A 14376-nucleotide genomic window follows, 5' to 3' on the forward strand; every position below is an offset into this window, starting at 1 on the left:
ATCTGACACAAACACTGGCTCAAACTGACGAGGAGGCTTCGGCAAACACAGCTCAGATCAGTCACAGAGACTCAGTGTCCATGTCCTATCGCACGCACACGCGCACACGCGCACGCGCACACACACACACACACACACACACACACACACACACACACACACACACACACACACACACACACACACACACACTCCACAGGATGCAGGGTTAATCCTGAAGGTGAAGCAGAGCTGAGCCTCCACTTCTCTAGTCCAGTGCCAGGCCTCAGCTGTCAACACGAACACGAAGCTAAGAGCGGCATGATTGGAAAGAGAGTCCATAACGATAGTAGGCGTCAACCACTTATCCACAATGGGGAACTGAGGCTATGTGATATTAAAAAAACACTTTAAAAATCACCATATTGAGTTTGCAGCACTTAGGAACACGTATTGGAGTTGGTGGAGGTCATGGACATCAAACGCAGCACAAAGGTTCACTTGGAAGTTGAAACATTATCAGACAGAGTCAAGCTTAATGTATCGGCTTCATCTGTAGTAGCTTGCTATGAAGCAGTGGGCGAGACGATCGGTACAAACACACGGAGGACAGCGACTTAACAGCTCCACAGGAAATATTATTTTTCTGATGTCTACACCTTCTCCAGATGAATCTGTCTTACTCAGGTCATTAAGGTCAATAGTCATCAATCTCTTCAAGCCCATTCCTCTTCCTTAACTAACTTTTTAACAGATCCTCTTCAAATTTGGCACAAATGTTTAAGGTTCAGTGTTCCAGGATGAACTTCTCAGATTTTAGTGGTCAGATGTCAAAGGTCATGTTCACAGTCACCTCACAAAATGTGGTTTTGGCCTTGTGAAGGTAATATCTAACGCAGGGGTCTCCATCACATCACTCGTGAGCTACCAGTAGCTTGCAGCCCCTTTCCCAGTAGCTAACCAAAGGATTAATGAATCATACATAGATTTCAAAACTTGATTGGTCACTTGGCAAACCTGCACTTTATATCCAGGATTTTCCCTGCCTATGGTGGTCTGCCTTGGTTGAATCGTCTGTGCGTGCATGAGCTGTTCAGATGTAACATGTAGATGCGCGTCACGCGTGCTCACAACCAAAGCGAAGCCGTAGCAGTGCGCAGAGTCGCAGACGGTGCGTCATGCCTGCTTTTTCATGCATGTCCACGGTGCACAAAGGAAAAATCTCAGTTATTTGGGAGGCAGCAAGTGCACGTCATGTGATAAGAACTGACCAATCAGCTCTGCTTCTCCCACGGCGACATGCTACCCTGCTCTCAGTGCTTGTCGGTGGACCACTGACTTGTATCATCAGAACAGACCTGTGATTTTTAGCCTCCTTTCATATTTAATAGAGGAGGGACAATACCTGAAAGTAATAATTTCAGTTATCAGTATGATAGAGGCTAAAACATACTATTTTTATGAAGAGTGGGAAACACAGTTTTGTTTTACGAATGTCAAGAATTAATGTTACAAAACATGAGTTGCTCTTGGTCATTTTCATTTTGAAAAAGTAGCCCTCAGAGGAAAGACACCTGATATAACGCCTTGAGGGAACTCAAGGCGTTATATATAACTCATTAGATTTTGGTTAGTCCACGTCCAAGACCTCACAAAACAGTTCTCAGCCATTACAAAACGTACAAAAAAAGTTCACAGGAGTGGATGACATTTTATACGACTGGACAAACAGGATGTGACCTGGAGTATGTCTAAGAGGAGGAGGAAACCCCCACAAGGAGGAGTCTCTATTTCTTTTCACACTCACTGCATCTTCTCTCTCCGGTTTCCTGCTGAACAGTAATTATGCCGTCTTTTGTCTCGTTATCATCACACCTGCTGATGAGCTACTGATAAACTCTCATTCGCTGTCCTCCTGGCAGAAAGCAGGAGAGGAAGCCACAATGTCGTTCTCGTCTCCTTCTCTGTTTTTTCTTCTTCTAACAGTCCTCGAGGAGTTTATCTCCTCACCCTCACCCCGACACTCCCATCTATTCTCTCCTCTTCTATTCTCAGCTTGTCCATTGTGAGCTGCTCAGTTCATTGTCCTTGCTGGAAGGAAGAAAAGGGGGGATTGTGTAATTCCCACATAGAGCTCCATGCAGGATCATACTGTACTGCAATGTGCTCCGCTCTATAATTTCACACGGCGGCTCTGACTAGGCCTGGATGATAAAATAACAGTGATTACATCACAACCACACAACTTTATCTTTTGTTGTTTCATTCTTCAACAATGAGGGTCTCTTCTGAAAACTCGAGACGTTTGCACTGCGACCACTTCGAGCTGTTGAAAAAAGGAGCGGTGATGAAGCTGCACACACCCTGCTCCCTGCTTTAGACTTCACCCCATTTCTCTTTGGCTTCACCTGTTTGACAGTCCGGCTGAATATGTTTCACATCTCATCATACAGTACGTCATAGCGATGTGAACTGACAGCAGAGTCTGATAGGATCAATCTCTCTGACAATCAATCTGTCAACTGATTGATCTCTGGCCTGTTTACACCCACAACAACTCTTATGTGGTATAACGTGATTACAATTATCTGTAAATAATACAATCTGTATTCAAACTGTAAAAGTTTATTGCGGTTGAGACATTTTGAATATGATCTGATCAACATGCATGCAAGCTGATGTTTGCAATAAATGAACGTCGGTTTTTTGGCATAATAAATCCATAATCAGATACTGATCAAAACAAAAAACTAATATCAGATTAGATAGCCATTTGCAACAGTATCGATAGCAGCAGTGCCTGCTCCAGCTGACACACAGCTTCACCCAAACAGACAGGCAGGCACAGCCATCAGCCCCTCATTAACAGCCCCTCCACACACCAGCAGCAGCCGAACACATGAATCCTACTGTAGTTGACATTCACAACACAGAGAATAAAAACAGAATAAAACTAAGTAAACATAGCTGCTGCTGAAGGGCCTTCACCACTAGGTTTAGATATAAAAAAAAAAAAAAAAAAAAAGCTGAAGTGGCATTTGGAAGCATTTTGGAAACAAGGCTTTGTGTGTGTGTCTGTATGTTTTATACATCTATGCCACGTTCAGGTCAAATGGATCGTGATATGTCAATCAAACTGTTATCTGTCCCTCACTCCCGCTCTTCGTGCACTAGTCTGGGGCCGTTGACTCGCTGTTTTGGTAAGGAACCGGATCCAGGGCGAGAGAGACAGGCCTTTCCGTCAAAATAAAAGCACTAAGCTAATAAAATGCGATGAAACTCTTTAATTTACAGTAAGGAATATAATTTACAAGAAAGGCCCAGAGCCATTAAGTTAACATTTTGCTTCTATTGTATTACAAGTTAATGTCTATTTTACAAGTTTTATGTTGGTGAACACTTTTACTTTGGTGAATTTTGTGATTTCCGGTTCCGTTAGAAAAGATTGAGTGTAACAGACACTGGGCTCTTCGCCTGTCTGAAGAGCCTGGTGATGCGAGGCTATTCGTGCACTAATCGTACGCGTGCTTCAGTCTTCAACGAGTTGGGACGCGGAAAAGACAATGCCAGGAATCCAATGTACCACACTGCAGTCTGTGTGTGTTTTTGTACCCATGAATGAGCCATGAGAAAAAGTTGGCGGAAAGTTAGCGATGCTGCGCAGTGAAGCCCCGCTACACACGACAGTATCGTGGAAAGCTGCTTCGCTCACATTGGGATCATCAGTCATTCAGAGAGAAGTCTGAGGAAAGGGGCTTGGACTTTTGAATTTGTGTATTTTTCAAAATTGTACCGTTTTGTACTAACCCTTTTCCAGGATCTCCTACCCTACCTTTAATACACACACATACACACATGCGGAGAGAGATGCAGGCAACATTGGAAAAGTCTAAACCTTCTTCGTATTGTGAACTCACTGCACTGTTCCCTGCAGAGAGGAGCCTTTTATGCCACAGTGTGTGTCTGTGCTGAGGAGCTTGACATCCCAGTGTGATAAAAACCTGGCAACAGACACCAACACACACTTAGATACATTATCCCTTTATCTTTTTTTCTTTTCAGTATTTTGCTTTCAAAGTGTGACACATCAGGATTCAGAGCTGACCCCCTACCTGCTCTGTATTCAGTGCTTGTTCTACTCTTTATTAACAGGACATTTATAATAGGCCCACCACTGATGCTACAGCAAAATGTGAAATGCGACCACACACATGCAGATCAGAGCAGAGCAGAAGAACAGATACACAAAACTATTGCATCCACACAAAACAAAAAGTACCACACAGTTAACACATTAAAAATCATATTTGATCTATGAAATATAGACAACTCTTAGTCTCTTTTATGTGTGTGTCAGTGTGACTCTGCACCTTGATTGGTCTCATCTCTGCAGGAAGGTGAACAGGAAGTCGATTTCACTGAACTGAGCCAAGCACACCTCGGCACACATGGCACTTAGGCTGGATGTCAGTGGGAGAGACAGACTTTACCTCAGTGTGTGTGTACACCTGGTTTTGAGCAGTTGGCACTCAGTTGTGTATTCAGTTTGGCAGAGTTGATCTGCAATCACCTCACACACAAATGTAATGTCCTTGCCACTGTCCTCCATCAGTGACACCAGAGAGACAGACACACACAAACAAATATCTCAGGGCCCATTGTATTTTTTTTTTCTTTTTTTCAGTTTTGTTCTGACGCCAAGAAAAAAAACTAAACAACAAACTATAAAAGGTGATTTTCTTTGTGAGGAGTCTGTCCATTGTCTCCATCCACATGTACAAGCCATAGACTGTAAAAAAATATGGACGTAGCATCCGTGACGTCACCCATTGGTTTTGGGGAGTCGTTTTTGTGACTCAAATATGGCGGCCTGAACAGCGCCATGTTGGATTTACCGGCCGAGAACCCGCCCACTGGCCTCGAAGCAGCCTGTCTCCGGACCTGTCACTCAACGTTTCCGCTCCCTAATTGGCGAGAATTTTAACCTAATAATAGTAAAACGGTAGAGTTAAAAAAAAAGAACCCTCCTCAGAGTGTGTGCGGGGGTAGAAATTATCGATTGAGACCAAAAAACGTGATGACACCAGGCTTTGATCATGTTTATTGTCTGAGGATGTAAAATCGGCGATTTTAACATGGGGGTCTATGGAGACATGCTGCTTTCTGACACCAGCCCCCAGAGGAAGCCGAGGGGATTGCAGTTTTTCGAACGCGGAAGTGAGCTTCACTTCTCAGACCGACAACTGCCCCCTTGGTACAAGCTAATGATCCTGTATGATTCAATGCAACTTAAGAGAGCAGAGGATAAATCTAAGCTGTTATGAAGTCAGTCACACAAACTGATGTTAATTTTTGTTAGTTTGTGTGAAGCTGAGACCAGAGCTGATCAGTAGTGATCAGTGGCCAACTGCTGTGACTCTCCCAGCTGTACAGCACCAGCCGATTGGAGCACACTGCCCTCATTGACTACGAGCTGCCCCTCTGTGAAGCCCTGATGGCCGTGGTGGTAATGTGAATGCTGATGAACCCAAGAGTGTGAAGTTCTCTGCGGAGTCGCTGGCGGATCAGTGACGAGTCGGTGTGGGAGGCTTTTCCTGACGGAGACATAATGATTCGTTTCGACCAGTGAGCTGATTGTAGAGGAACCAGGTGATTAGGGTGGAACTAACAGGATTGGGCTGATGCCTCACTGCAGGGATGGCAGGGGCACGGTGCGCACACACACACACACACACACACACACACACACACACACACACACACACACACACACACACACACACACACACACACACACACACACACACACACACACACACACACACACACACACACACACACACACACACCACACACACACACACACACACACACACACACACACACACACACACACACACACACACACACCAAAACACTACTAGACAAAGACGTGAATTCATATTGACTGCAGCATGAGACCAGTTTTGACCACAACAACCTGTATCTGATGTTTTGAAATTTGTTTGAGGAAAGTGAAATGCATTATAGTTTATTTTACTTTTACAATAGTTTGGGGGGCAATGGCTGACACCTGGATGAAAACAATAAGAGGAAGGAGGAAGAAGAGGAGGAAGGTCACTGATCCAGCGTCACTACAAACTCACTAAAAACCTTTATCACTCAGCTGATAGAGACTAAAACAAAAAAAAACATTTGAGAAGGTTGACAATGGCTTTTTTTCAGCCATATACAATTTCCAATGTGAAAGCAGTGATTTAAAATAAAAGTTAAATGTCTAAATTTCTTTTTTTATTTCATCTCTCTTTCTGCTTGAATCCTGAGGTTTTAGGAGGCTTTGCTGAGGCTTTGCTGAGGCGTCAGAGGGAAACTCAGGTCTCAACGTGTTAACATGATTCAGATGTCGCCACTATAGCGACTGTGTGACAGATCAAGTTGTCTGACTGCTCTTTCGTGGAGCCTCCACACTGACGTTCATCACATCCTGCCGCTGTGATTTCACGAGGAGAGCGACACAGCTCAGTGGCCTTTGATCCATCAAAGGTGAGGAAATAACGTGAATGGAGATTTAACAGATCATTGACGTGTCTGTTTGAGTGTTTGTCGTCTTCAGCGTCTGGTGCAACTAAAGTGAAAGAGCAGCTGAGCTCTGTACTGTATGTCAAACTGCGTCTGTCTCCTGCAGCGTCTCCAGCTCCCTGATGTTTGAGTTGCATGAGGAAACCTGAACTTCAACTTTTTTACTTCCTATTATCCCTGCTGGGCTGCATCCCATTGCCCTCGCTGTAACCTGCGGTAATGAATGGCAGCGTGCCGCCCACAGCCAAGCTGTTGTGTTAGTCCACTACAAGTCGAGGTTTTCTCTGGAGGTGGAAGCTCTCGACAAGATTTCATTTCCACCAACGAGTCGGCTTCTCTTCACTTCGCCCTCTCTGTACCTGTCTCAGACAACAGCAGTTTACTTCAACATTAACTCTGTTTATCTGACCGTGAGTCTGAGTGATGTTTTCACATACATGCACATCAGCATCATCTACAAATGGTTGTACAACTGTTTCCTGTAAATGCTTTTAGGCAGAATAATGACTAAGACATTTCCAACATCAGCTAAACTTAACAAAGACCTGTTGGACCTGTCTGTTTAAACCTGAACCTGCGCTGCGACTCATTCAAAAAACATCTTCATCATGCTTTAAATACTCACGACACAACATCAATGTTTCCAGGGGACACTACAGAGTGACGAACCAGCTGGGATGCACTTGTTGTTAGGTGCTCTGTGACTTTTCAAGTAAAAAGCATTGAGCATTAAGTGCACATGGATGTACAATAACAGATGTGTTATAATATATGCATGCATGCAAGTGTGTCCAAGCTTGGTTGATCTCTTTTTAGCATCCCCCTAGAAACACTTCTCCACCTGAAGTTGTTTGCGTTTTCATAATTCTCAGTGTGTTGAGCCCACAGGGCCACCGTACTGTCCACGGGGTCTTTACATGAAAGTAAGTGATCGTCCTTCATCTGGTGTCGGGGAGCGTCCTGGTACCGAGTAGCGGTTATGGAGCTACAGCACAGTGAGCTCATAAATCAACCAGCGGCTCCACACAGCACAGAGCAGCCGTATAGATACAAGCCTGTTTTCTTTACATGGTAGCAATACATCCTGTGTTATCAAAAATATATAGTTTAAACGGAGAGAAATCTCATGTCATAGTTGACTACCTTTATACTGCTGCAGTTACACATGGCCATTATGTGTGTGTATATTTTTCAGCCATTCACATTATTTCTTCTTTGTAGCCGGGTAGAATGATTTGATATTTAAATATTTAGAGATGAGAGGTTGAGATTAGAAATGTAGAAATACTGTCAAAAAATAGTTGAGGACAGCCTGTGACAAACTCCAGTGCTGCAGTGTTCTTCTTGATTGCGTCTGATTGGACGCAGACTGAACCACACGGTTCTCTGTGATTCACCCAAAAAGCCGCAGCATCACTCATCGCTCATCGCTCATCAGCGTTCACCTCTCACTATGGCAACAGGTCGCAACAGTTTCTGTACAACTATTCACAAGTTATTAACCAGAAGAGGCTGATGTTGTTGGTTTGTTGTGGGTCGTTGATGCAGAGACTTAACTCCTGAAGAATTTAACACAATCTCCAAACCAAACCAGAGGTGCCTGAGTTTTATTTTTAGCTTCACCTCGTACCGTCTCTCTGCCTGAGACGAAACACAAAATACAAAACCCCCCCTGGCAGATGATCCCCCTTGTGTTAATGCCGCTCCTATCTGCAGCACAGAACACCCAGCTGGACACCAAAACAACAGCTCGAGGAAAAAACGCTGCTGTCTAGATATAGTAAAGCTCAACAGTAAAGCCTCTTATATGGAGCCACAGAGCAGGAGGGAGCAGAGCGGAATCAAACAGGAGGCTCGTGCACGAGGACGACGGGACAGAGCAGGACACAACACAAAAGAGCTTCTTTCTTTAAAGAGTAAAAAGCGAGAAGCCTGTTAGCTGACGGTGCTTAGGAGAAGAGATGGATATAAAGCTGTTGGCATGAGTCATAACCAGCACAGGGTCAGAGAGTCTGCTTCAATAAAACCTGTTCAGAGAATGATGCACTGTGCTCATCAGACGTGCTACATCTCTCCACTGCTGCGATTATCTGTAAAACACATCGTCTCTATGAAACATTATCAGACTGGATTTCTCCCAACTGAAACGTCACTTCATCTCATATAACCTGTATGAAATCGACCACCAATTTAGTCTTTTTTTTGTTGTGCTTGTTAAGTTTACTGTTAATTTTTTTTTTGTTTTAGTTTAATTTTTATCGGTTTCAATGCTTCATCTTTCTGTAATTTGGGGAACTTGTCGATGGTGAGGTGACGCATAGTACATACATACATAGTAAAATACCTGACACATGTATGTGAACTGGTTGCACACTAAGAGATAGAGAGAGAGAGAGAGAGAGAGAGAGAGAGAGAGAGAGAGAGAGAGAGAGAGAGAGAGAGAGAGAGAGAGAGAGAGAGAGAGGGATAAGCTGTTACTGCTCCACCTGCTCCTTTCTCTGTAAGTAATGGGCCAAGCACTAAAGGATTCTATATGAAATACATATTTTCTTTGTAATTTTTGTTGGTTTATTTTGTAAAGCTTGCTTTTATGTTATTTCAGTTAATGAAAATGTTTTTTTCTCATCTAGTTTTTGTCATTTCATCCGTTTTAGTTAATGATGATAATCCTGTACTGCACTGTGCATCACAGTCGGTTGTGGTGGTTTTGAGTCCTGTTTGTAAGATGCTGATATGAACTCGCTCCCGTAGCGGATGTTGGATCAGAAACGGGTTAGTGTTTTTATCATTAAAACCTGCAGAGCTCGGTGTTGAGTCTGTTTCTGTTTGACAAACATGATGTCAGAGATCAGAGATTATTCTCCGGTTCACTTTCAGAGTTTGCTCATGAGAAATGATTCTTCTGCCGTTTCCAGGTGAGTGAGTTTCATCCGGCAGCAGTGGGATGTCATCAACTGCAGCTACGGGGCTCATCTCCAACAAACCAGAGAGTTTCGTTGCAGCTATCGTCACATTGTTGTCATAGCTACTGCGATGCACGGAGCACAAAACCAACATGCAAACCGCTGCAGGCTGTTTTGCATAGAGAGATCTAATATAATATAACCCTGCACCAGGTTCCATCAGACAACAGACCATGTTACTGTTTCTGCTGAGGATCAGGAGGAGCACGCGTTCCTCTGTGCTAAACATGTTTAAACATAAACATGTTTACGATCATAGGAGCTGCAGGCTGCAGAATGAGGCAGGACATCACATGCTGCGCTGCACAGCTGTGTCCACTACGTACGTCCACAACGTCTCACTGATGCCCCGAGTAACACTGAAGACTGTTTACATCACGTCACCAGCACAGTGATCAGTGCCCATCAGCCTTCAGTTATTATAGTTAACAGCTGTGGGGGCACGGCAGACTTTTGTTGCATCTCTCTTTGACATCATATCGTGTGATCTGTCTGGTGCCCAGCAGCACTAAATCCATAAAGTTGAATCAAGTGAAAATGCATTACTGTAATAAAATACAACAGCGAGGGGACACAGTTTAACATTTTCAGAGCCTATCAGCCTATCAGAGTCAATTCAGCATAACTGTTACATTCATCTGTGGTCTTCATCATTCAGTCATTAACTAACTTTATCATTTCATAATTTAAACATTATATCATGTCGTCTCGGCTTGTTGATTTTTATTAGCTTATGTCTGTTCACTAGAGAAAATGTAAAAATACAGACTTTTATAAAAAAGTATGGGGGTAAACAGAGGAGTATCCTGTATTCCGCTGTATTGAGTATCAGCCTGAAGCCGACTGTGTCCCAACTTTATTTTGGCCGCCACAGGAACATTATCAAATATCACATTTTACCAATGTTGCTTGGACTTTTTCTTCCTTTGTGTTTTGCTCTTTTCAACTGAACAAATGTCACTTAACGTCATTAAACTTGATAGTCAAGTTTGAGGTGATTTTACACTTTGTTCTTACAGAGTTTGAGCAGGAATATTTACTTATCGACTTGACTTGTTGTGTATCATCAGTCTCCTGCTGCGTGATGTGTGAAGACAAACAGATGGAGAGGAAAGCAAAGCAGAAGTGAGGAAGACAGGAAGCGCAAGGAAACAGACAAAAAGTCTCCTTCCCATCAGACATGCTGCTACATGAATTACCCAATTCACAACAACAGAGACGAGACGAAAGAGAATCGAAGACACCAAGAGAGGGAGGGGGAGGAGGAGGAGGAGGAGGAGGAGGAGGAGGAAGAAAGTGTCATTAGTGAAACGGTGCGAGAAGAGGAAGAGCTGTCAGTCTTTCTTACCTTGACATTCGGCTTCCTCGTGGAAAATCCTCTGTACCATCCTGAAAGAAAACACACACATCAGTAAGCGAGATGGACGAGCAAACACACAGGAGCTGGAGACGGGTATGAGTCAGCGGTTTGACTGAATATACGAGGCCACTTCTTCTTCAGAGGTCTTTGTTGACAGAGATGAAAGGAGGAAACTCCATCTTAAAAGCTTCACGTCACTGAAAGCAGCCCAGCAGCCGCATCACAAAATAATAAACACCATGAAATTCAGCATGTACTGGAAAATGTTCAGCAAGACACAGTAAAACAGATATGAGGCTAAAACCCAATAACAGCACACAGAATAACACACATACAGTATATTGTATGTTGTTCTTATGTTGGTAAATGGGGCATCGTTTAGCTCCGTAATGAATCCCGACCCCCCCCGAGTCGGGATTCATGTCATTCCTCCTTTCTCTGCCTCCCCATTTCCTGTCTCTCTCGACTACTACACTATCGGATAAAGGCAAAAAGCCCCCAAAAGATACTTATTATTGTGCTAATCTATTGTTTATCTCTATTTGGGCTGAAATTTGTAAAACCAGAAGACGACACGTTTCACTACTGTGATGCCAACTAGGATGAACCAGACTGATGATTACCAACTAAATTAATAAGTGATAATTACCAGCAATCAAACAACCAATATTTGTCTCTTGTTGACGTTTTTCATCGATATTTAGTAACAATGGGCATTTAGCCAGTAGAAGTTTCCTGTTGTGTGTGTGTGTGTGACTAGTTCCATGCCTGAAGTGTGTACACTTCCATAGATACTTCTAGATGTGCGTGACAAAGTCAGGCAGAGCCAGAGACGTGACGCCTGGAGCTAAAGACAGATGCAGTCTAATACTCTGCTCTGTGTGTGTGTGTTGCTGTGTTTGTATCTTTGTGAGAACCAGTAGGAGAATTTGAGAATGAGGATCATTATAGAAAATAATGCAAACAAAATCATTTGTAGATAAATATAATCAGTATAACTACGTCTTCACTGATCAGGACCAATAACAAAGTCGGACAGCCTCGACCTCTGATTGGTTAACTATATTCAAAGGGCTTTTAGACATTCAGTTTTACATTATTAGGGCCACGGGCAATCGCACCGGGCACTGGTCCCAACAGCTATGAAATAGCTGCAGGGACAGTAGTGCCCGGGCGAAGCCCGGGCACTACTGTTATTGTGTGGATTTTTTCTTATTATTCTCCTTCATCTTCCGGACGCTTTTTCGGTTCGCTCCTAGTCCTGCAACTCGAAGAGTTGCAGGCCAAATTATATATCAAAACGTGCGTCTTGATCGGGATCGGTGTGCTATCAGTTTTCTCAAGAGTCTACAAATTTTTCGCGACGTAAGTCGCGAAAAACTGCGCAAAATTTTGCATTGAAGTTAATGGGACGGGCGGGAAAAAAAGAGCGAAAAAGACCAATTATTGGAGTTTAACAAACGTCTACTGCTCAGGCATACTTTCACCTAGAGACTCCATTTAAACTTTAAACAGTAGACACAAGTCTTGTCTATTGTCGCATTACTCCACGTTTTGATAGGTCAAATAGTTTTTGATCAATCCCCGATCAATGACCATGATCATTTTTGGAGAAATTATGAGATTATAATGGGTGTGTATTGGACGGAATGTTCGTGTCAGAGTGCGTGACATCATCGGTTAGAGTGGGAGAGATGCCAGAAAAACTCCAGATTTTTTCTCTTTCCAAACTCCAAACAGCCACAATTTACACTCTACACACATAATTTCCGCCACGTTTGTAGACGAGCTCATCCTCGATCTCATCATCTGCTCAAAATATCAGAGAGACTTACAGAATTTAAACTCTGAGCCTCTAAGTGCGGCCACGTCTGTCTCTGCTCCTCATTGACTCCAATACAAATATTTTCTGAGAGAAGCAGAACGGCCTGATGTTTTAAAACTGCCAGCGTCGCCAAAATATTTACTGTAGAAACACCAAATCGTACCAAAATTTTCAGTAAGTCCTTAGAGCAACGTTGATCTGTGTTTTGTTCTGATAGGAGTTACCGTTTTGTCATGCTAAGCCTAAATGTGAGAGCGGTGCAGAGGCAGAAAATTGCTCTTTTTCTCCACGTTTCTGTCTGTCTCAGCCTGCGAGGGCCCCTATCGCCGTGGTAACCTCTTTGATCCTCAGGCCAGAGCTCGTTAACTTCATAAACAATCCACCTGGCGCTCGTTTAAATGTTTATAAACACTGACACAGCTAAATCAGACTGACACAGGATGCAGCTACTAACTAACTATGTGTCAAGTCAGTCACACACACACACACACACACACACACACAGACTCTAGAGCCAGCTTCATGTGATTACAGTCACACACACACACACACACACACAAACACACACACACCTTCATGTGATTAAAACACAGTTAACGTGCAACAGAATTTAAACTTAAACCATGATTTAATCTGGTTTTAAAGTTAAACCTTGTTGGTGTCAAATGCGTCAAATGCCTCTCGTGGGAGCAGCTGATAGAGTCCCCCCCAGCTGAAAGCAGCCCACCCCACCAGCCAGAGGGTCCAGGACCATAGGGACTGCAGTGGAGGAAGGCTGCCTTAACACCCTGCACAATGGCACCCAGTACACAGAAGTTAGACAGGACCAGTCAGCCCATCACCTGGTCCGTTCAACAAATCAGTTTATGCTACTGTGATTTATGTAGCCTAGTTAAATACTACAGTAATCATCATAGTGTATTGGCAGGAAAGACCATTTCAATCTGTATCAAATATAGATTAATGAATTAATCGATAATTTGCATGTTGGTCTTGGTTAAGTAAAAAAAACAATGTTTTGTTGCTTAAGCTATTCAGTCATTCAATGGTATACTAAAATCCATGTGAAAAAAATGCTTCTCACTGTTCTCAGGTCAAATATTGATATGCGATTAAAATGCAACTAATTGCGATTAATTAATTACAAAGCCTCTAATTAATTAGATTAATTGTTTTAATTGAGTCCTGGCCCTATTACACAAGATAAACACACACACACACACACACACACACACACACACACACACACACACACACACACACACACACACACACACACACACACACACACACACACACACACACACACACACACACACACACACACACACACACAGTTAACCTAATGTGATTACAGCTCCTCCATATCAGTGCTTATAGAAAGATGATCATGTGTCTGTCTGATCAGCTCTGTCTTGACCTTAAGATCGTGGGTTTGATTCCCATGTTGACAGAGATGGCAAAATCGGCAGTAGCCGTGGCCCATTCAAAATTTCCCGAGAGGAAATTTTCTAGTTCTCTTTAAGCCCTGTCTTTACAGTATATATGTTAATTCAGATTTTGGTGAATTATCCCCAATGAGCTCCTGTTAGTGCTGATGTTAATGTTCTGTTCTGTTCATTCACTTTGTGGCTTCATCTCTTTTATGTGACTGAATATGTGTAATTATA

General features: G+C 43.1%; 1 protein-coding gene across 3 annotated transcripts in view; it reads right to left on the reverse strand.

Annotated features, from left to right (window-relative positions):
* The window catches only part of LOC310986494 (dedicator of cytokinesis protein 3-like), a gene marked incomplete at both ends in the record, with an annotated part of 178753 nt that overhangs the window by 82821 nt on the left and 81556 nt on the right, over positions 1–14376 (reverse strand). For all 3 annotated transcript variants that reach the window (XM_083972425.1, XM_083972424.1, XM_083972423.1), the window contains one exon: positions 10870–10910. In XM_083972425.1, the coding sequence (XP_083828551.1) occupies positions 10870–10910 (41 nt within the window). The remainder of the gene's footprint in view (positions 1–10869; positions 10911–14376) is intronic.

Source organism: Trachurus trachurus (assembly GCF_905171665.1).
Source record: "Trachurus trachurus genome assembly, chromosome: 5".
NCBI lineage: Eukaryota > Metazoa > Chordata > Actinopteri > Carangiformes > Carangidae > Trachurus > Trachurus trachurus.